General features: G+C 39.3%; 1 protein-coding gene across 9 annotated transcripts in view; it reads right to left on the minus strand.

Annotated features, from left to right (window-relative positions):
• The window catches only part of TRIP12 (thyroid hormone receptor interactor 12), a 78,925-nt gene that overhangs the window by 31,600 nt on the left and 23,176 nt on the right, over window positions 1-24,149 (minus strand). For 6 of the 9 annotated variants that reach the window (XM_082288236.1, XM_082288241.1, XM_082288239.1 and 3 more), the window contains exons 2-5: window positions 19,761-19,907; window positions 11,160-11,285; window positions 9,401-10,197; window positions 439-544 (exon numbers count right to left, since the gene is read on the minus strand). In XM_082288236.1, the coding sequence (XP_082144362.1) occupies window positions 439-544; window positions 9,401-10,197; window positions 11,160-11,285; window positions 19,761-19,858 (1,127 nt within the window). In that variant the 5' untranslated portion in view covers window positions 19,859-19,907. Of the gene's footprint in view, window positions 1-438; window positions 545-9,400; window positions 10,198-11,159; window positions 11,286-13,686; window positions 13,775-14,623; window positions 14,717-19,760; window positions 19,908-24,149 lie in introns of those variants that run through there. The other 3 variants (XM_082288242.1, XM_082288243.1, XM_082288240.1) reach the window with 2 other exon arrangements.

Here is a 24,149-nt window from a genome sequence, read left to right on the forward strand (position 1 = left end):
AACAGACTCCTGTGTGGTACCATGAAGTCTAATTTTTCAAAACAATCATCTATTTTACTATTCATAATGGACAGTAGTTCAGCACTACTGTCAACACAGAGAGTAGTGCTGAACTACTTAACACAAAGGAAGTAGTTCAGCACTACTGTCTGTCTTCTTACAACACCTCCCTAAGGACAGGATTACTTAAGTTTGTGATACTGGCTTTGGCTGTTTCTCTTCCTTCACCTCCACAGCTGAGGGACTTACTGGATGTCTGATGGCAACAAATTCTATGTGCTGTTCATGATACTGGTGGTACAGAGTAATCCAGCAGGCCTGAAAAGCTACAGCTATTTTTACAATAGCCAAGAGAGGGACAAGGCCAATTTTCATGCATGAAAATGATATGAATACCAACTCACTGTAGTAATCAAGTTCCATTTCCTTAAGTTTTACCTGGTGCTAGCACAGGAGCCCGTGGTCTTTTGCCGTGTGCTCCGCCGTAAACTGGGGAGCTCAGCAGGTGGTGATTCACTGCGCTTCTTTGTAGATTTTCTTAGACCTATGCAATATGTAAAGAATTGAGAGTAAATCAGTCTTTAAATACACAGCAGTTCTACAAAGAAATTAAACTTTTGTGTACAGGAAACTTCCATGATGAAGAACAGCTTCTACATAAGAACCACAATAAGCCCACATCAATTTTAGTCAGCTTACACTGAGCTGCTATACCAGTAAAAGAAAGGTTCAGGCACTTACTTTTATTCATTGAGTTAAGTAATACTAAACTCCAAGTTTTTATGTAGGCACCTTTTGCTAAACTATATACTACAGCTATAGATCATCTTTCTCATGTTAAACAGGTATCACGTTATGGAATACAAGGTATTATTTCCAAGTTCGAACACTTAAAAGAAGATGCTTTAGCCTTGAAAAAAAGAAACTATATTTCAAGAGGGAAGGCAGTGGTAGTTACAATCTCAAATTTTAGTCAGTTTTATTCACACTAATATGGCTTAAAAATAACTGTCTTAAATCAGAACCATACTCCCCCTCCAGGAGTCAAGCACTGTCAGTGCTGAGATCTATCACATATGTATTATTTGTGTTCCTATTTCAACGACACCACTTCAGCCCCTCTTACTGTCATAAGGCCATCCTCTATGTAAATAAGCAAGCACATCCTCACGGCTTTGGAAAAGGAGTTCCAATGTTTAATTTACAAGTATTTGCACTGTTGAAAACTGACCCAATTGATAACAATTTGCTCTAGGTGACAAAGCCACTGTTCTGGTAACACCCCACCAAAGAACCAGGTTAATCTTACACACAAAAACCCCATGCAATACAACATTCTCAGATGATTCTCAGCAAGCTTACTATCAGGTTGAAATATCCAATGGCAGCTTCCACTGATAATTTAGGGTGAAAATTAAGAACTTTTATCAGGCCCAGTTTGACATTGCAGCGATCTCACAATACCTCCACAATAAATAAATATAATAGAAGACAACATCATAACACTGAATTCAGACATATTACTAGAACAGATGTAAACAATTTTGAAAAGAAAAGTAAGATCACTGCTCCCTCTTCTGGCAACAAAACAAATAAAACATACTTAAGCATGCAATGCATTTGAGTTCAGAAGTTATCAAATTAGCTCCTATTTCTTTAATCCTAAAACATTCCAGAAATGCAGAATTGTGGTACTGAGGGATGAAATGATAACTATGCAGATTCTGACTGGATATTTAACAGAAAAGGAAAAGTGATCTAAAAAGCTACTACTGATCTGGCTAACAGTGTGTCCTTTCAAACACCACAGCATATCCAACCCAGAAACACAATGCTGTGTGCAGTTACATTCCATGCAGATGAAGGTTAACCTGATATTCATGTATTTACCACACACGTGGCTTAGCAACTCAATAAATTTAGCAATCTCTAGGGAAAGAAGTGTTCTGTATTTAAAACCTACCAAGCACTGAACTGAAGCAGGCCAGTCACCTGAGTTTCCAGATGGTCTATACATACAGAGCATACATTAACTTTTTCAAATATTCAAAAAGTAGTGGTATTTTTACTACGTATGCTTTGAAACCAAAACTAAGTTGAAATTACCACAACACAATGACTCCAACCCTACTCACAGATAGTATATGTAAGACTTGGAGGTGGGGGGAGGCCAAGCGTGACAGGAGAAATCATAAGGTAGAGATACAAGACAAAACTCATTTGAAATGGTTGCAGAAGGATCCCATGCCATAGATACACTTCTCAAGTACTTGGAAGTACAAGGATACATGAAAATTTCCCTCAGAGCTGGTTGTATTTTACACTAGAAAATGCATGCTTCAACTGGCACTAGGTATAGCACCGTATTACTCCACAGGTTTGCCCCACTGAGTTCAGAGAAATACTTTCTCATATATAACACATGGAAAACTAGGTTACTCGGTACCTGTAACACTACGGTGAAATTCTAAGTGAAATGTACTTTTGCTTCACATTAGAAGAATAAATGAATCATCTTCATACAGTAGAGTTCACTGGAGAAAAAAAGGCGTATTTTCATCCTTTATGTCAGCTTACCATTTACTACTTCAAATCTGTGGGTAGTCATTTTCAAGTAGCCAGACCTAAATTAGGTAACTTCATATTAGCTTATTAATGGGCTATCGATGAGACACCACACATCCACTGTAAGTGAAGATTGCCTTAGCTTGTATCAAAACAGGGTTTCTGCTAAAGGGAAGAGTTGCACAAAGCAGCTGAGCTAGCTTAACAGCTGTTGTTTAACAGTATGGCACATCCATGTCTTATTTTCCCCAAATCAATCTCAAGATATACAAAGTACACATCTGACACACACTTTCTTGTTTTAGTATTCTGCCAGCCTGGTGAGTTGAGCTTGCTTAAGGGTCAGATGAGCACAGACACCATCAAGCAGTAGGGCAAAGATGCAATAAAATGGGTTGTCCTTTTCCATAAGTGGCATTAAATTAGCTGAGCCATCTTTTTAAGCTGAATTACCTCAGAGGGTTGTAGAGAATATACAGTTACCCAGTTACTGCTTGGTGAGTGAGCTGCAGAATACATCACACCCCTGAGCATCCAGAAGAGCTGAGAGCATTTTCTCCTGCTGCTCAGGAACATTGTACTTGTCAGATCTTTCTACATGTTTCTTTTCCCAAGTCTTTACTTTTCTGTCTCTGAGCATCTACACAGGGTAAAATTGAGCTTCCACCTCCATCTATTAATTTTATAGCTAAAAGAGAAAGCAAAGAAAATCTTCTCACAGCATGTTCCCTTCCTGCTGTTCAATGCCACTCTGCCCTTAAGAAGCCTTCTTAAACAATCAACTTCAAGTCAACCTTACCATCTGCATCTTTTGCAAAACCTTTGAGTCTTCCCAATACCGTAGCTTCAGGATGGCTAAGTTCTTCACACTGAGCCTTCTTCCTTGCACTCACATTGTCATTAAAATTTGGGATGGCCAGCACAGCCTCCAAATTGAAGGGTAGTCCTGTGTCTTTAGCAGTTGCAGGAGGCTAAAAGTGGCAAGCATTCACCAGTAAATAGAGCACAACCAGTGTTCAGGAAAATGAGATTAAAGATGCCCTGCGTATGCCTGATGGAGGAAAGCACCAGTCATACTGCCACAGACAGACAACAAGGGCTTTCAGAGGAATTAGTTTGATGTTCATCTCCAGAAGTTGTTTATTCAGCACTGTTTCTGTAATATACACAGCAATTGTCACAGACTCACAGAAAAGGTTGGGGTTGGAAGGGACCTTCAGATATCATCTAGCCCAACCTCCCTGCTAGAGCAGGTTCACTGGTCATGTCCAGGCAGGTTTTGAGTATCTCCAGAACAGGAGACTCCGTAGTCTCTCTGGGCAGCCTGTTCTACTGCTCTGTCACCCTCAAAGAGGTTTTTCTTCATATTTAGATGGAACTTCCTGTATTCAGTTTGTGTCCTCTGCTGCTGGGCACAACTGAAAAAAGACTCTGGCCCCGTATCTCTTGACAACCACCCTTGAAGTATTTATATGCATTGGTAAGCCATGTTTTCTCCAGGCTAAACTGGCACAGATCTCTCAGCCTTTCCTCATAAGAGATGCTTCAGTCCCCTCATTACCTTCATAGCCCTTCACTGGACTTTTTCCAGTAGCTCCTTGTCTTCCTTAAACTGGAAGACCAGAACTGGACACAGCACTCCACATAAGGCCTCTTCAAGGCAGAGGAGCAGGATCAACTCCATTGATCTGTTAGCATCGCTCTTCCTAATGCACCCCAGGATTTTGTTGGCCTTCTTAGCCACAAGGGCTCACTGCTGGCTCATGCACCACCTGTTCTCCACCAGGGCCTCCAAGTCCTCCTCCACAGGTCAGCCCCTAAGCTGCACTGGTGTGTGAAATTACTCCTCTCCAGGTGCAGGACCCTGGACTTGCCTTTGAACTTCATTAGGTTCCTCTCCACCCAACTCTTCCGCTTCTCCAGGTTCAACTTAATGGCAGCACAGCCTCTGTGTATTAGCCACACCTCTCACTTTTGTATCATCAGACTTGCTGAGGGTGCACTCTGCCCCCTCCTGCAGGTCATTGATGAACCAGTAGAACAGCACTGGACCCAGTACTGACTGCTGGAGAACACAGGCCTCCAACTGGACATTGCATTGCTGATCACAACTCTCTGAACTTTGCAATTCAGTCAGTTCTCAAACCAATTCCTTGTCATTTACCTCACCCACATTTCATGGGCTATCAGGATGCTACAGGAGACAGAATCAAAAGCCTTGCTGAAATCAAGGTAGACAACATCCACTGCTTTCCCCTCATCTACTCAGCCAGCCATTCCATCACAGCAGACTATCAGTCTGGTCAAGCATTATTTCCCCTTGGTGAATCCATGTTTACTACTGATAACCTTCTTTTATTTCACATGCTTAGAGATGACATGCAGGATGAGCTCTTCCATCTTTCCAGGGATGGAGGTAAGGCTGACCAGCCTATAGTACCCTGGGTCCTCCTCTTTGCCCTTTCTGAAGTGACACTGGCTTTCCTCAGACATCTCTGCTGTTCTCCATGACCTTACAAAGGTGATGGAGAGTGGCTTAGCAGCAACATCTGCCAGCTCCCTCAACACTCATAGGTGCATCCCATCAGGGCCCACAGATCTGTGGGTGTCAAGTTTATCTAAATGATCTCTAATCCAAACCCCTCAAAGAAAATCAGGTTTAAGCAACTCATATTCAACACCTGCAAAGACTTCAGAATTAAGCTTCAGAATTAAAGCAGAAGTACAGGCTTTCTTATGGCAGACATATATTGCTTATGCCCTGACATCATTCTAGTTTGCATGCCAAGCACTCATGTTTATGAGTCAGAAGGAAAATACATTCAAACAGGCTAAACCTGAAATAGCACAGCCTAACAAATCAAAATAAAAAAATCTAACAACTTCACATTTAAGTGTGTTTACTCATCAGCATTTTTTTAAAGAATATTTTGTTGTGCAAAAGTTTTGAATGCAGCTGTACTGCAATCACTTATTAAGTCTGAATGTACTACCCAAGTCAAAACAAACTTAGTCAAACTTTCACAGTTCATAACCTAGAAAGCCCTTCATCTGCAGTTCAGAAAGGCAATCAGGAGTGATTTACTTGTTAGGACTGGAATTTTAGACTTCAGATTGGCTCCTGTGCAAGGCTGCTCTTCAACTAATTGAGATAGAGTGAAAAGGGCTGCAGCAGGGGAAGGCAAGACAGCCTCCTGTCATTCTAATATTCCACCATTACCCTCCCTCAGTACCAGCCCAGACATCCCCAGCTCTTACAGAAGCCCCACACAGCCGGTCATGACCATTAAACCAAGTATCTCCAAGCTAGCCATCTACTGTCTCAATACCAAGTCCACAGCTCCAAGGCTCTAACTACCATCACCCAAGCTAGCACTGTTACTCACAATCCCAAATAAACTAATTCAGAGCTATTTTCTGACTCTCTTCTCTCTCACCTTTGTCAAAACCCTCAAAGCCAGGAGTTATATATCATTTACACTCTGTGTTTAGGTTCATGTGGCTTTTCAGTGCATACACCAGTAACCTCCCTAGCCCCTCAGTCTCCAAGTATTAGGTAGAGATGTCTCAGGCAGGGACAGCTATCCTAAGTAATCTCGCGCTCAGCACTGTCCCAGTCACTCTTGCCAGCTTCTTCCTACTTAAGGGCCACAAGACAATACACAAAGGACAGCAAAGATTTCCCTAATAATGGAAACATAATTAAGGTTGATTTTATAGTGTTATGTAATCAGTAACATGACCCGATTTGCAACATTTAAGAAGCCCCTACAACAGATACAGCTTGAAAAGGACGTGAAAATAGTCAAATCACAACAGCAAATGAGAAGCTTGCTTTCTTCCTCTCTTCCCCCTTTCTCCCCGTGAAGAAATATTTAACTACTCAAATAGATGTGAAAAACTTTAGTTTAGCCTATTTTATTATACCAACATATTCTTTAGTTGTTATTCAGTGATGTCACTGCTCTGTTACAGAGACTTCTGTGTAGAGCTTAACACACAAAGTCACCTGGGCTGGATTTAATACCTATTACCTATCCAGGAGGACTGGACAAGAAACCTCAGGGTAGTCTCCTCATTCTTCTCAAGCACGTGAAAAACTTCTACAAAGATGGCAGCCATGCTTCTCATTCTTCACTTCAATAGAGTAAGGCAGAGCAGCTGCTCTTATTTTTCATTCAAAGATCACAACCTCTAACAATGCTGCTTCTACTCCTTGAATTGCATCATCTCCACAAGAGAACAGCATTGCATTTATATAGACATGACCGATCAGATGGGGCTTTGAGAACCTGGTGCAGTGGAAGGTGGCCCTGCCTGTGGCAGGGGGTTTGGAATGAGATGATCTTTAAGATCCCTTTCAACCCAAACCATTCTATGATTTTGTTAGGCTGAATAATCCCCCCTCTCCTCCCACTTATTTTCCTAGAACCACTTCCACCCATCGTTTTTTTCTGAAGTTTTTGCAGTTGTTACATTTGCTTTTTTGTTTATATCCCACTAATACTATAAGCCCTATTTCAGACTTCTCCAAATGCGTTTCATAATATATACACCTACAAAAGCCTACTAAGTTTAAGCTTTTAGTTTCTACACAGAATTACTATGACTTCTAAGGGCTTGTTTCCAGGTAGAAAGGCATACACCTCAATTTCATCTAGATCACTCTTTGCCTTCCCACTTCAGAAAGCTCCAGGGTGTTAATATTTGTGTGAGACAGCTTTCTTCTGTTCCCTTATCCTCTAAGGGTACTGGTCTGCTACAGAAAATTAATTTGAACTTACCTACCTACAAAAACCTACCCTGCTGGTTTATTTTCTTCATATTTTCATGACGCTTCTCAGCATTATGCAAAATGTGTGTTTTGTTAAAACACAATTTCGAACTCTTTGGACAAATTTGAAGTATGTCACACAAGCTTTCTCCTTTTTTAGGAGACGACTAAGCTAACAGTAGTTATTATTGATTCCAAGATCACTTCAACCTGCTGTCAGAGAGCACTGTTCGAAAGACTGAGACTGTTTGAAAATATCATAGCTTAAGACTTCTGTTCTATGCTGAGCTCTTACAGTGATATTTGGCCATCAATGATATTTACTGGAAAAAGTTTTGCTGTAATCGATAGTAAAATAAAAAGGCATTAGACATTTTGGACTTCCTAATATCACCTGTTAGTACTTTTCCCCTCCCTCAAATTGAAATGTCATCTACAGAAAATTACTTGGTTCTCTATTGCATATAGAAGTATCTCTCACCATGCTTTGTGCCCCTTAGCAGTGACATTTTAGACACACACACACCCCCGCCACAGTCCCTACCAGCTCGGTTTTGTCACATATATTTCAACATCTTCTGGCAAAAGACCTTTAGCTCTTCTATGAACTGAAAGTTAAGTCAAAGCATCTTTCTCAGTACAGTCTTTGCAGTGACAGTTTAGGCTCACATTCTCAAAGCTGTTTTTCAAGGTACACAACACCACTCTCCCCCAGCCCCCCCGTTGTGCTATCCCACCATTCCCCTTCTCACTCCTTCATGAAGTTTTGTAACTTATCACATGAATTGCTCTCTGCCTTCATCTTGTTGTCCACTTGTTGGAGATCAATGCTTTCTCCTCTCTGTTCCTTTTCTTCTTTGCCTGTAGCCTGGCTTAGCTCAGAACTTGTTGGTCATTCCCATTGTTATCTGACTTCTACTCACTTCCCTCTCCTTCCACCCTGTGCAAATTCAGAGTTTTGATTCTGGAATTCATCACCTGGTAGCCCTGAATCATGGAGCAGGTAAAAAAACCAAAAAAAACCACCTTGCTGTAAAGTAACTCCTCTCTCCTTCCCAAAAGCCATTCTTCATCTGTTAGGCTAGGTCATTCCAGAATCAATACTCCAGTCATGCACATTATCCAAAACACATCTGTTAAATTTAATTGACCTATGTTGATTATACAGGAAGACACCCAGTTGCTTTTGATTATTTCACCTATTTCCTGCATTAGTATTAGCTATGGATGTGTCCCAGCTGGGACAAGCTACCTGTGATCATGCCTAAGTAAAGGAACAACAGTAAGCAAGTTTAGGAATCCAACCTCTTACATCAAGTTTTAGAGAATACATGCAGTAAATAAATCATTCAGTACACAAAGGCAGCAAAACACATTTTTTAAAAAAAAAATTGTTCAAGACAGAGCTACAAGCATATCTGCATACTAGCAAGCAGGTGCTCTGCTTGGAAACAGCCTACATTTCTCAGTGATCATGTTCAAGAACAGTAGCTGCTATTCAAACTCAGCACCTGAAAGAAGCCATACTTTGTAAGAACAACTTAAAAGATAAAGTGACTAATCCCCAGCACTACATACACCAGATTTACAACATTACTGCTCTTAAACATCACAGATTCTCACAACAAGGAAAAATCAGGAAATTAAGTTTGAAAGAACAAACCACATATGATCTATCTGTTTTCCAGCATTTATCATTCCCACTTCAGAATAGAAGGCTTAAGAAAATGAGTGAGGGGGGGAAAAAAATCTGACAAAAGGAATATAATCAGTGTTTTATAACATATATGTCCCCATCACAACATCCAATTATTTTGCATGTATTTTATTTTGAAAATCAATTTGCAAGACACAGAAGCAACTTAAATTTACAGAACACTGACTGAACTTAAATAGTCTGCTTTAGCTGTAAATAGTTTCAGTCACAGCTTAACTTAGCAGAACGTAACTAAAAGTTAATTTTTCTAGGAAGATCCCAAGCAGCTTGAAAAAAGGAGGATTTGTTTAGAAGACTTGATTTTAAAACATATGTGTTTATTCTTCCACAAAAGAACGACTTACTTGCTAGCTTAGCCTGTAGTCCTGAAGGTCCAGGTTTTGATGTCTCCGACTTGGAAGAGCCTGGTAGAGACAGTTTTGTTTTAGGGAGACTGACTTTTGGGCTGAATCGAGCAGCCCAGTCAAACTTTGAAGAGCCACCTGTTTTACTCGGTTCTTTGTCCCTGCTACTCCTTCTTGGACTGGGGCTGGACGCGGAACGGGAACGTCTAGCCTTACTCTGGTCCTTTCCCTGTTTCACTCTGGCACCCTGAGGAACAGTAGAAGAAGCAGAGGCAACAGCAGAAGAGGAGGAGGAGGTGGAAGCTGAAGAAGAAGAATCGGTGATGGTGCTACACCCAGCTTTGGCTGAGGTCACCGATTTTGAAGCCAGCTTGGAGACTTTTGCTGACTTTTCTTCAGTGCCAGTTGATTCAACTGATGACCCACTCTTTATACAAGACAGATTCTCTGTCCTTTTCCTTTTCTGACTTCGGGAGCTACCAGCAGCTCCACCCTTTCTGGTGTGAGCCTTGCTTGTTGATGGCAATTGTGTAGACTTGGGCTGCTCTTGGTCTGAGTGTCTTCTCTTAGATTTAGTATGTGGCTTGTTAGTTTCTGAGGAAGTTTCAGTATGTTGAAGTGCTTTGGGTTTTTTAGCAGAGCTAGGAGAATTGGTCCTCCTGTAATCTGGACTAGCACTGCGTTTAACTCCTCGAGAATTGTCTTTCTTAGGCACTTGCCCCGTTTTTTGCTTTTCTGAAGTATTGACTCTCTCCGGATCTTCTTGTGGTATTAAAACAGCAGATGAACTACAGCCTCTGTAGAAGTAAGCAGGAACAGCATTAGAGTTGAACTCAAGAAGCCTCACAGTTGTAAGAGTTTTGCATGCTAAACGTTACCATTCTTTAATAATAAATAATAAAGGAAACTGCATGTAAGAAACACTGTTAAGTTTACATTGAAGCAAAAAAAAAAAACCCCACATGCTTGTATGAGAACAGTTATATCACACATATTTGCTAGCATAAAAACTAAGTAGATTACAAAATAAAAGCACAATACGCCACCTTTCTAAAAAGGAAGTTAGAACTTGAATATATTTTACTTTTACATATATCAGTATGTCAAACTGATTAAATCAAGCCAAAAAAAAAAAAAAAAAAATCAAGCCATAAAACTTAACTGAATGTTTGAGAATATTAGTTCCACAAGAGAGTAAGGAGTGTTCAGTAATGCATAACTAGTCATAACTGGACTCTAGTTCAAGAAAGACTCTTATCAAATCTTTAAATTGATGTAGTGAATCACATACAAAAATGGCAAAATTCTCTTCTATGTGATAAAAAACTGTTCCAGTGTGTAGGTAGTGGAATCATATGCAGAACAGACAAGCAAAACCAAGATGATTACCCTGAACATAGGTCTACTTTAGTTCATTGCATGTTTCAATTCATACTGGACATTGCTCTAACCCCCTTGAGCAATCTTCTCCCAATATGAAGCAGAAGAAGGGGAGAAAGACCTTGCAAGTACTCCAGGACTAGTTATGCAGAAATCATTTCCTCCCCATCACTGATGGAATGCTCTTAGTTGGTGAATTAGAAAAAAACAACACAAACAGAAATTGAAACCCTGAAATACATCCAGTGAAAGCAATACCTAGATTAGTTAAATATCTATTAGTCACATGTTTTATAAGAACTCTGTATAACTCAGTAATTATACACAGTTTTGAAGTGCAGATAACACTAGTTAACATATGAATATGAAGCACAATTACCTTTTAGAAAAGTGTCCCTTGGACTGCTCAGAAGTAGTATTAGACTGCACTTTGGGTGTCTTTGAAATAGATTTTCTACTCTCAGGAGGGCTATGTGCCTTATGTTTTGCCTGCCCTAAATGTGACCTGTCAGTAGAAAGTCAAAACAGAAAGCTATCAGGATTCCAAGATACAGACCTGTAGGTGGAATATTGTTTATTTCTGGACCATTTACAAATATTAATTTACAGCTACAAACCTTTCCACATCAGCTCCTAATATTAAAGCAGCATTTCAAAAGAATCACCTGATGAAGTTACAAATCACTACCAGTGTAATTGTTTTGCAAAGCACACAATTATTTAGTCATTTTAAATGAATAAAACATCTTCTCACACCTGAGTTTTGCAGATAAATTCAGATCTTTCTGGTGTGCAAGATTACTGAATTATTCACTTAAGCATTAAGCTAGCACAGTAAAGCACAAGACTAGAGCACCTGTCAAAGATCTCAAAAACAGATATATACTCATCTACCTCAAGATTCCACGCATTAAGTCTTTATACAGTTACGAGTATTTACATCTTTGCTCTTCAGTTAAAAAAAAAAAAAAAAAAATCAAGTGCTCAGAATGGGAATGCAGCCAGCTCCACTTGGTAGGAAAGCTCAACCCTACCAGTTATTTTCTGGCTGCAGATCTATCATTTCAAAGGACTGAGAGCTGTTTGGTAACAGTTGAAGTAAGAGGAATGAAGAAATGCATACCACCAATGAAGGCAGTCAAATGAGACAGGAAACTTGTGATGTCAGAGACAGGAACGAGTTTCACATAGATAAGCTGTAAGAGGTCTTCTAAGCAGCATTCAGCTGCATGCAAAAAATGGTTTATTGTAGGAACTCTGACTGAAGGACAAAGATAATACTATACACCATCGATAAAATTTCAGACTTAAGTTACATCTTCATTTATTCCACATTTACCTTGAAACCCACTCAGAATCACCATCTGCAAGACTCAGAAGAGAGCGCTCATCAGCATTTAAAACAGGACAGTATAAATAATTGCTAAGGCAAGAGACATCTCACTTGCACTTCCCAGATAAAATGCACTTTTGACTCAGCTGTCACCTGGAAAACTTTACTGCACATATCCTACCTATACAGAAGCCCCATGAATCACTAACCTTTGAAAAACCTCAAACTAGTCTATTATTAATGCTGAAAGAAGCTATGTTTCAAAGTTAAAGAACTGCCAATTACATGGTCATATGCTATAAACCCAGGTCTAGATACCCTTTGAGATGAGCTCTGCAAACATCCTCAAAAGCTACAGAGGGTGGAGAGGAATGTGGACTTCCAATTTAAGTGTTCCACTCTAACCCATGACCCCAAACATCACAAAGTTTAGGCCAATAGATTAAGTGGAAGTGGTAAGAGTTCCACAAGCTTTGAAATAGGTTCTCTTCCAATGAAATGCCAGTCTAGTAGAACAGGCAGAGCTAAGTATACTACACTGACCAGAAAGTTTCCCGATCCTCTTCAGGATTTCAACACAAACTTGAATCTCAGTAGAAAACAAGTACCAAGCATAACCATAAGGATGATAACCACATGGTAATTTGCTTAGAGTCAAAACAAAAAAAACCACTGTTTTTCATGATAACTTTCCTGCTTCTGAATTAATTCTCATTTAGTCAGTTACTCAGATGAATGCACATAGACAGTACATGTCCAACATTTTCTGTGCCCCATCTAAGAGCATGACAGTCTGGAAAGATTAAATTAACAGTATCTTCACCATACTCCAGTAATTAATTTTATTTATCATACTATAAGAAATCTTGTTTACTATCAAAAGTAAATGAAATAAAAGTGTTATATCTTTAGGTCACAATAACAAACTTCATCAAGGTAAACTTGGGAATGTTTCACCTAATCCTGAGTGTTTGGATTTTCCTTTTCCCAACAAAAGATTAAGGCGTGAAATTTAATTTTCCCCATGAAATGTTTTTGTTATGGGAGTAACAGACATTATTACATAATTTACACTTGGCAGGAGTCTTGGGTTTTATGTAAGCTAAACTGATCAGGATTCACTTATTCTGAAGTATATTTTAAAAGGTTACTTTCCCATAAAGATTTTTTGTTTTGCTTTAGATATTCACTAAACACAATAACTGAAGAACTTTTCAACTAAAATACTGCTAAAGCAATACATGCAAAACATGCACTGAGGAGTTTCCACTTGTTTTAGGTTTCTCCCCTTCCATGTTTAAACGTTTTGGATTCTTACAAGATTTCCAAAGACACTTTCATACCAATGTCCAATTTGTGTGGACTATTAAAGCTACAACCATATCTTAAGGATCATGAATACATGCAGAGTATTAGCATCTGCTTGGCTTTCTTTATCCATCAAACTATCAGTACAACCAACCTTCTGTGCAAAAAGGTTACTCTAGAAACGTGACAAATGGGAAGTCACAACTGAAGAGAATTTTTTTCAAACCTACTGTGCTCTCACTTCTCACTGAGTTTAATCACTCACCTTGCATATATTGCAAAGAGAAGGTCCACGATACAACGGCAACTGTGCATGCAGTACCATGTCAGTCAACAGGAACATGACATGAACTCTCCAAGTTTTATACAAGAGCAAGAAGATTGAGAATTTGATTACAGGATTAACGTAAAAAGCCGTACGCCAACTAAAAAGTATCATTCTCCCAATTTATACTAAAGTTGTGACAGTTTACTTAAGATCTCCTTAAAGAAGTTAACTCTCATACAAAGGTAGGTAGAATAGCCTGTAGAGCTCAGAATGAGCAATGCCTGAAGAGCAATCAAGTGCTAAAAAAGATACATGCACAGCTGGAAGGCTGGGGTTTTTTTAAGATTGTAAGCTACATGTATATTTGTCCATAATCCAAGGCTTTTCACTTGTAACTTACCATTACAAGCTCTTCAGTCTTTTCCATTAATACAGTTATGAGCATTTTCATTAAGAATCTTCATTCCAGCAACAAATGTTTTGAGAGACTGAGTTCCTCATTAATGACAAAAAATGATGAGCTAAATATTTGAGCTTGCATTTGTCCATTTCCACTCTCAGGGGCCGCTCCAGAAAGGGGCTGCTCCAGAAAGACTGAGCTCTTGCTGCACCTTTAAGTTGTGTTTTGTAGGGGCTTTTTGTTTTCCTTCCCTCCCTCCCCAAACATAAAGACAGTTTCATAAACAACTCCAAGGCTTCATTCAACTGGGCAAAGCTGACTGCTGAGGCACATTTTAATTCACAGGCAAAGTTTAGAGTAACACACATACAGAAGTTGACAAGCTAACCACCATTTAGCTTGCTCTGTTATATAAACAGTATGGTGGAAAATGTCAGCCCTGAGCAAAACTATAATAAAGAACCAACTAGAACCTGTTCTCAGAGAGTTACTCTGTGCATATTCAAAAAAAAAAAACAAACCAACACAACATACCTTTTGAAGTTAGTTAATAAACAAAGTGTTTAATCTAAGTCATGTTCCTCAGCAGCTGAGAGTGAGAGCTATTAAATGCTTCCAAACAAAGTCTGCAAAAACCATCCTTTTACTTCTGTCAAAAATGAGATTAAGAAAAAAGCAATAGCACAGATGAAAAAATGCTGTGGAAAAACACCTACTTTCTCTCCTCAGAAATACTCCACTTGTCTTCCCCACCAACTCAAACATCATATTTAGTTTTTTACAGGTCTTAGGTAAGTTCTTACCAGTTAACATATCACCAAGACTGGTCCAAAAACAAATCCTGTTTAGAACAAAAGCAGTATAACTGACAAAAGCACTCTTTCTGCTCATACCAAAATCCTACAAGCAGTCAACAACAATCTCATTTATCATTTAGCCTTCAATTCCAAATACACACGAACATGTACATATTTTATTCCAAAACACTAGAATTTGCTTATGAAGTATCCTACTTCCATATATAACTCAACTGCATAGCAGTCACTTATGCCAAAGTGATATCCTGCTTAAATACTGATACTCCTGAAGATTCCATAAGACTAATATGCTAAAAGATAAGCACCGCTGTAATTTAATGCCACTTATTAATAAAAAAAAAAAGAATTTTTTGCAACACTTGTAAAAAAGTTCTAGTACATGGCACCACTTCCATTAGTCTATACCAACATAGTGAAACATTGGTCACAACTGAAAGGAACAATCAACTGCTCCATGTCCAGAAAAGATCTTATTGTGTGCCTCACAATACCACTTCCAAATTGCTCCCATTCAAAGTAAATCCTATGGCATGACTGGGAACTAAGCCAGGAGGGCACAATTCTTCAACACACATGGTAACAACATCAATATACAGTTGAGAAAATGACAGTAAGTACCTTCCACCCCCTCCTCCTCCCCCTATGAAAAGAAAGCTTCATTAACACATCTGCTTTGGTTTACTGCTGCAAAGGGAAACTTCAGCATCATTATTGCTTCCTTACAAACCTGCAAGGAGTCATCCTTCAGAGGAGAGCACTCCAAGAGACACTTCAGACAGGGTTCATGCTGCACAATTATAAAGGTGCCATCGTAACAGTAATTCTAAATTAGGAAGTAAACACTAAACACTTTTCAAAATGGTAGTAAAACCAGTAAAAACTATAGTACCCACAAGAGCTGAAGTTCATCCAAAGCACAAAGTTATTGCAACATCACTACTGACAACAAAGTGAAGAATCACGTTAGTTCAACTTCACCAAGGCCAATTTGTTTACAAGCATACATGGGGGGAAGGAATGACACAACACCACCAGTTCACTGGTTTATATATCCCTTTTCAAATACAGACCCCTTTCCTCTTTTAGAGGAAAGCACACATGACTGTTACAGCGCAAACTGGATATAAACAGCATCTGTCTGTCTACACTTCTTTGAGCCTGGTATCATTGTTTGTATTTTTAAACAAATGCACCTCAAAAATCAAACTCAAAGCTCCTACCAAGTTACTATGCTGAGTGTGAAATTGCTGGTAAAACTCCAGCAGAAAACCATTACAGGCATCCCCTGCTCATTGTGACTCAAGTACTGATGTTATGGGGACATCAAACAAGCCCAGCCTACAGGAAGATGGGCTTGCATTGTTGCTTCTAGGTTAAGCCAGTCTGTCAATACTCGATGTAACAGGAGGGAGATTCTGCATTTAGAATAGACCCAAGAGAAGTTTGGAATTTCCAAGGTCTTCATGCCAGTGAACTGTAGCAGCTCAGCAAGTTAAACTGGCAAAGTTTTAACAAAAGACCTCTAAGCTGTAAAAGTATCAAAGATTATAGAAAGACACAGATTAGTACTTCAGCTTGGCAGCACTATCATTGTCCTGACTCCCTTTCTTAACACTTTTATCAACTAAGGTCTCTTGCATTCACTCCAGTCAGAGCATAAAAGAGATCGAGGTAACTCTAAGGCTATTACAAGGCCATCTGGCCATAAAACACGCTTACCTTGGATTATTGGCCTTCACATTCAGGTCTGAAATTATGAGTGACAAACAGCATAAACTCCTCAAGCTTTCGTCACTTAATTTGTATTTTGAAAATGCATGCACCTCAGCCACAAGAAAGCTTTAAGAAAAAAGCTGCTGTATTTCCAGCATTGAGAAAGCTATTTATACAAAGCAGAAATGCAATCAAGTACACAAGTTCAGACAGTATCGAAACCTGCCCTTGCTCGAAGGGTTATGATTGCATATCTATGACCAAAGTGAAGTAACCTCCAACTTCAGAAGGTGTGGCCCTTAAGTCTGCTTACAAACTTTGTGGCTAATTTTAGGCATGAAGCAACAACCCTCTACAGAGTCACATTACTGTCTAATTCCCTCTTTTTTTTTTTTTTATTAGGAAGGGGGGTAGTTGGGAGTTTTTCATCTTTGTATATTGGTTTGTTGTTCATGGGGGGGGTAAGAAAGAAGTGGATTTAATAAAGTGGCTGACTAAAATCTCACACTGTCTGTACAACATCAGTAAGTAGTATGGATCAACAGAAGAAAATCTGTAAAGCAAGACAGTTGCCATTAAGGATCCACCATCTCTGCATTTCAATGATTTCTACTTCAAAGCATCCCAGATTACAACCACAAGTGACCAGCATACACACACTGCTCTCATAGATCACAACTTTCAATTCAGTTTCATCCAAAAAGATTCCAGTTCAAGTGCTCCAAGACCATTCCACATTAGCCAAAACACAGCAGGTGAGGATGACTGATTGGCTTCAAAAGAATATTCCCAGCTCCAACTAAAATACTAACATAGATATATCTCAAGTTCACAGTTACTTGCACAATATTAGCATATTATTGAAACTAGTCTTTCCACAGTTTGTTTATTCTAAGTGATTTCACAGCTGAAACTGAAGAGTTTCACTTTTTACTGATGACAAATTCAAGAAAGAGTGAAAATAAATTGTCTCAGTCATCCCAAAAAACCCATTAATGTAAGAAAAGGTGCATTGTTTTTTGCTCAAGTGTTTGTTTGGGGTTTGAGTTTTTTTTAACTATAGCAGCCAAAGCAGTGTTTATCACTGGACTACACCAAGGCATAACAAGAAAACTCAAGCTGTGAAGGCTAGACCCTCCTCTATAATGCTCAGCAGCAGAACCGAAACATACTATCCCACTGCATGCTAGATACATGGAAGGGTCAGTCCTGTGAGGTTTGTGTCCAAAGACATGCACTAGCTAGAAACAGTAATCTGAGAGCCTGTCTCTTTCCATGTCATCTACAAATTTTATAAGGACCTCACAGATCTATCTTACATTGGTCCTTGTAAAATAGCCATTTCTGCCCAGCACCTTATTAAAAAGGAGATGCTGATGACACTAAAAGAAGATTAATTAATTTTAAATTTTGTATTAACCAGCATGCTTTAACCAGGCCTCTTTATAGGCTATGCCAGCTCAAAATGCTTGTTCAGAGATGCAAAGGCAGGGGAGGCCCTGTTCTAAAAGAGACCCAGATTCAAAGAGGATTTTAAGCTTCTTTCATCCTCTTTACTTAAGCAGGAGCTCTGGTTCTGACAAAGGTCCAACTCAGTTTAAGAGTGCAATACACTCCTGTTCATGGAAGTCTGGTAAAAATTTGGTGAGGAGTGGAAGAGGTCCAGTCATTTAAGACAAGTGAATTCCAATCATTGTATGACAGCATAACAGATCACAATGCACCAAAACAATGGATGAGTGACTTTCTTAAAAGAAAACAGTGCTACCCTTAAAATTCTTCAATTTGTCCGACTCGCTGGGGAGCTTCTCCCTGGCATTCTGCTGTAAAACCTGAACTAACAGTCAATATCTGAAGAATTCCCCATCTCATCTCCAAATAACTCGCCTCCAATTCTTTATTCTAGGGAGAGGTTTATTCGCCCCAGGTGAAGTTTAGTGTAAAAGGAAAGAGCTGGTAGGAAAATATCTAACTTAAACATCCACCGAGATGCAGAAACAACATAGAATGGGCAGAAGGGAATGAAGGGCTCACTATGCCTCTGTTAAAAGACATTCTCCAAAACCAATTCTAGCTTACAAAATAATCAGCTACATAAGGCAGCAACTTCCCCTAGTAATGCCACATCACTCCAAGGGAGAAGCCTTGTGTTTATCATCTGCTCTTCCCCTTGTACAGTAGACTAGTTTAGAGAATGTGAAGCTGCATTATTCTCCCTGAAGTTCCTTAGAAGTTGGCCTTCTTCACCCATTCAACAGTTGTTCAGCTTGTTCTCAGTTAGGCTTATACTAGTAAGAAATACACCACATTAAAATGTATAGCCCAATTCCTTCCTAGTAAAAAACTTTTGTGCCACTGATGTGCAATATTTTAATACTCATCCCCCCCCCCCCAAAAAAAAAAAAGAAAAAAAAATCAAGCCCAAGGTACACATATTCAACAACTGCACCAGTAACATATCTGAGGGAGTAGAATAGTAGAATATAGACAGATCTGCCTACCATCATACTACAACCTTTCTTCATTAGGCTGATCTTTTAACAAAGTTAAAGAAACACATATCCATACAAGCTTCACTCATGGCAGTAATACAGTCATGCATAGGAAAGTTTTAAGAATCTTCTTTGTTCTGCACTGCAGAGGCAACCACTTAAATACAATCCGGTCCACTTGCTCACTACATCAGGCATATTAAATGATGGCAAACCTTTTTTTTTCTTTAATTATTCAACAGCTGCACAGGATTTACATGCAGTGCAAAGGTAACAGAGTACCAGTTATTCACTCTTCTAGAAGAGGAACACAGATTTTCCCAGATTCCCAGTAACAAACTCTCCCTGTCATCCCCCTACCATATTTTTAATATCAGTGGAAGAGAGAAAGGGAAAGAATTTGTACTACCTGTGATTTATGGAAAACAGCTTTTTCTCCCCTTTACTACTGCTATTCTAGCTGAACATATATGGCAGTAAATTATCCATGAGTTTATCTCACACAAAAACAGTACAGGTAGCATTTCAGGGGTGAAAAGACTTTATGCAAATTTCAATGCTTGGATTGAAGGGTGGAAAACTTCATTCTCTAAATCACATCAATTTCACCATTATACATTTGAACACACCCATAGGTAGCAATCATACCTTCCTCCTACTGCGTCGTCTTGTGGCTGGGCCCCGGCAGTGTTCCTCTGTGAACGTCGCAGTGACCCCCCTGGATTGTTATTAGGCCGGTTGGACATTGGCACCTCTCTCCTGAAGGGACATACCCTTTCTAGACACTACCATTCACTGAAAGACAAGAGAGGAAGAGCCATAAGACATGTGGCATGAAGACTCACTGCCACGCCCCCAGAGGTAAATGTAAAATGCTACTGTTTAAGCAAAAACTGAAGACAAACTTTTAAACAACTTTTAGTTAAAAGACTCATGGACAAGGTTCTTCTCAAGAACATTTAGAACCTTAATACAGAGCAACCAGACTTTGGTATATACAGCATACAGATGATCTACTGGACTAAATGACCTTTAAAGGTCCCTTCCAACCCAAACTACAAACTCCTCTGTGATTTTGTGATGACACCTTTTTTTTTCTAGCAGGCTTCTCTAATCATAAGGAGACAGGACAAAGGCACTTAAGGAGAATCTGTGTTTATCAACATTAAGGAAAAATTCAGTGCTTGATAGACAGCAACAGTATTCAAGTATTTTAACTTCCATTGTAGGAGATTACAAAGCCCATTTCAGGAATAAGCAGCAGTATTCATAACATAACTACAGTGCTTTCCAAACAGCTTCTTTCTCTAGTCTGATTTATGCAACTTTCATTTGCATAAGGCAAGATATATAGTCATTCAGGAAAAAAGATCTAGCTTTATAATCAGGAAGTTTTGCTCATGAGAGCTAAATTAAAAAGTATTTGAGACAGAAGAATTAATGAGTGCACACTATTTTTAAAAAATAATCTATGATGGCTTTGTATTACAACTTGTGGAACTGCTTTGTGACTGCTAGAAGTCTACAGATATTATTTTGGTAGTTATTTACAGAAGACTACCATAGCCCCCAGCCACAGTCCTCAGGAACAGACATATTTCAAGAACAAGCCTCACTTAATTCCTCAATGAAGAGAGGTGACTTCTGTATCCTGTGCTAAATTGGAATTTCCATGTAGAGCATAGCAACAGGACCACAATCAGCAAATCCAGTTTTACTGTTTCTAATTTTGTGGAATCTGGTAAAAAAAAAGGTATTTGCAGGGAAAAAAAGGAAGCTGTAAAAAGAAAAGTAACTCAAGTTTAAGAACTCAGTACTCTATATGCTGATTTGGTACCTATTATATCTAGAGCACAGTAAGCAAGAAGTCTGTCATGGAAAAGTTTAAAATGCTGCAGCTTCAGATTCAAATTCAAATGTCTCCAATGAAATAACTCTCAAGATCTGGCATTGTCAGTAAAGACAGTGAACAGCTGAACATAATTGTCTATTCTTCTGAAAAGGGTCTATAGAAGTGAACAAAGGGGACAGGAGGAGAAGGGAGGGCAAAAAAGAATCCTAAATGACACCGTTTTACTGCAAGCCATAAGAAACCAGGCATATAAACTGGTATTATGCAAACCATTACCTCACATATGATGCTAAAAGGAACATGTATATCATCAAGACACTTGCACAGTGCAAGAAATTATTTACCAGGATTCTGCTAGCTCAGATTCAGTCTTGTTATACTGTAATAATACAACCTAATACTGAAAGGTCACACTTAGCATGCCAGCAATACTTTAAATATTTCCAGGAATTGAATACAAATACAAGTTAGGCAGTAGAATTGCTCTCCATCCTAATCCAAACATCACCGAGTCAAAAGCATCTTTTGTAAGTTTTTCATGTTCTTTGTACTATGAGGTCCAACACAGCAGCAAACAGCAAAAACAGAAACCAGAATTAATAAACAAATCACTTTTACCTTCATTGGTTTGGTTGGGTTTTTTTTTTTTTTTACCTTTGGCTTAGGAACTTGAAAGAATGTAAGTAAAGCACAAAATACACAATCCTACAACATATAGTTGTTTGATGAACCTCTTAGCTAGAAGTCCTGATGACTAAGTGGAGAAAGCTATAAACACTACTACTACTAAAAAGGAACTTTCCCTCTTCACAATTGTTTCCTCTTATTCTAACTCCTTAATCACAGCCAATATTCCAACAGAAACTGTTAAAGCTTTTCGGTAACATGTAACACCATCAATCTACAACTTCTTATACTTTAGAGCACAAAGAGATTTACAATGAAACAGAAAAAGCTTGCAATTGCTGGAAATCATGGCAGCTTGCTGATATAGCCAGATTAGTCAAACTGAGGAGATCACCAAGTTGAAGGACTCTCTTCAGGCTAGCAGTGCAAGAAAGCCGAGCATTACCCAGGCTAAAAGCTGACCAAGGGCCCAGCACCACCCAGGGGGTCCAGCTGAAGTCAATCACAACCACTGTCAAATGTTGTTGCATATTCTCTTTTTATTTCCTTGTATTCAAACACCAAATGAAAAAAAACCAAAAAACAAAAAACAAAAACACCTCCTACTCTTAGAAATGAGGAGCATTTTGTGCATTTTCTAGAAGGAGGGAGTAGTGTCCCCTTCTGCACAAAGGTCAGCTGGCATTGAAACTGTAATAATGTCAAACGTTCAGTCATACTACAAAATCATTGCCACAGAACTACTGTCTCATCTTGTACCAGTTAAAATGTGCATTCCAGCAGGTTTCATTCTGCAAGGAGCAGTGCTCACTTGGACCTCTGCTAGGTTAGCCATGTACTTTCCCACCTCAGGTCAGAAAATGGGCTTCTCCACACACCACCACAAGAGTCAGCTAAAGAAAACATCACACAGGCAATCCTGGCCCTCCCTAGGGAAACTTTCGTTTAATACTGATCTATCTGGGTGTGCTGGTTTTGTCTGTGATTGACTTGAATTTACTCACAGTGGCTGGTACAGGGCTGTGTTTTGGATTTCTCTTGAACACAGCATTGATAAGAGAGCACGGTGTTGATAATACAGATGTTTTCGTTATTGGTGAAATGTGCTTACACAGAGCCAAGGCCTTTTCTGCATTTTGTACTGTCAGTCATGCTGGTGAGGAGGCTTGAGGTACATGGGAGGTTGGGAGGAGACCTAGCCAGGAAAGGTGACCCAAAATGACCGAAGAGATATTCCAGACCACAGGACTTCATGCTCAGTATATAAAGCAGGAGGCAGCAGGAGGAAGGGGAGAACATTTGAAGTGATGGTGCTTGTCACTGTTACCATGATGGGTCCTGCTCTCCTGGAGATGGCTGAACACCTGCCTGCTCATGGGAAGAAGTTAATTCTTTGTCTTACTTTGCTTATATGCACAGCTTCTGCTATTAGATTGTCTTTATCTCAACCCACAAGTTTTCCCGCTTCCACCCTTCCAATTCTCTTTCCAATCCCACTGGTGGGGGAATGAGCAAGCAGCTGCCTGGTGCTCAGTTGCTGGCTGGGATTAAACCATGACACAGGGTTAGCCAGATACTTGAAGTAGTCTGTGTTTAGAAGTGACGTAGCACAATGTGTTGCCATATACACGGTATTTTCAGCTGCGTATAAGAATGAAATGACAACTGTTTTATCCTGTAAGGCATCTGCCAAGTCAAGATGATGCCCAGAGTTATCTTCTATATTGAAACCTCTCGGCTTAACTGCATTTCTTACTGTGTACTTGTTGCCATATGACTCCCAGTTTGCTTTTAAATATAATGCAGCTTCATGATTCAGCTGTGACCTTTGGCATCGAAACATTAACTTAAGTCTCACTGCAAGCTGCACAATACCATAAGCCCAGTTAGTCCAGTAATGAAGAGATATTTTCACAACTGTGCCTTCCACATCCTGAAACAAGAGAAGAGCCCAGAGGTTCCTAAATCAGAACTGTTCTCATTCAGACTTGTCCCTCTGAGTCTCACTCCAAGCACTTGGCTTCTTCTTTCCCATTGTCAGACACCTACATTCAAAGGAAATGTGCAACTCAGCAGAGATCAGCCGAATGTGCCAGTGCAGTCCTGCCAGATTTTAAGACAATTTCCTCAACTACACTGATTCTTCCTAATACCCACAATAACAAAAAGCTACAACCATTCATCAGACCTCCATGCTTCCGCAATAGACAATGCTATTTAAGAATTTTTAAGCTCAGATCCCCTTCTAACAAAGTTATCTGCACGCAAGCCCTTTTAGTTAATGTTTCATAACTCCATATTCCTAGCTACGATGATGCCAAAGCATGGGCCTGCAGAGGGCTCTCATCGTAAGCAGACTCCTTAGCATGAGGATCAACTTCAAAAGCCAGCATTTCCAATAAACCCATGACATATCTTCTGAAGCCATGTAACAACACTGGTATCTAGTGCTTATTATGCTGCATAGTATTCTTGAGTTTTAGCAAACACTATTTGATTACTATTTAGAGTAATCTTCATTATTGTACAAGAAAGCAACTAGAATTAATTTCTGTAGA

Source organism: Coloeus monedula, assembly GCF_965178545.1.
Source record: "Coloeus monedula genome assembly, chromosome: 10".
Taxonomy (NCBI): Eukaryota; Metazoa; Chordata; class Aves; order Passeriformes; family Corvidae; genus Coloeus; species Coloeus monedula.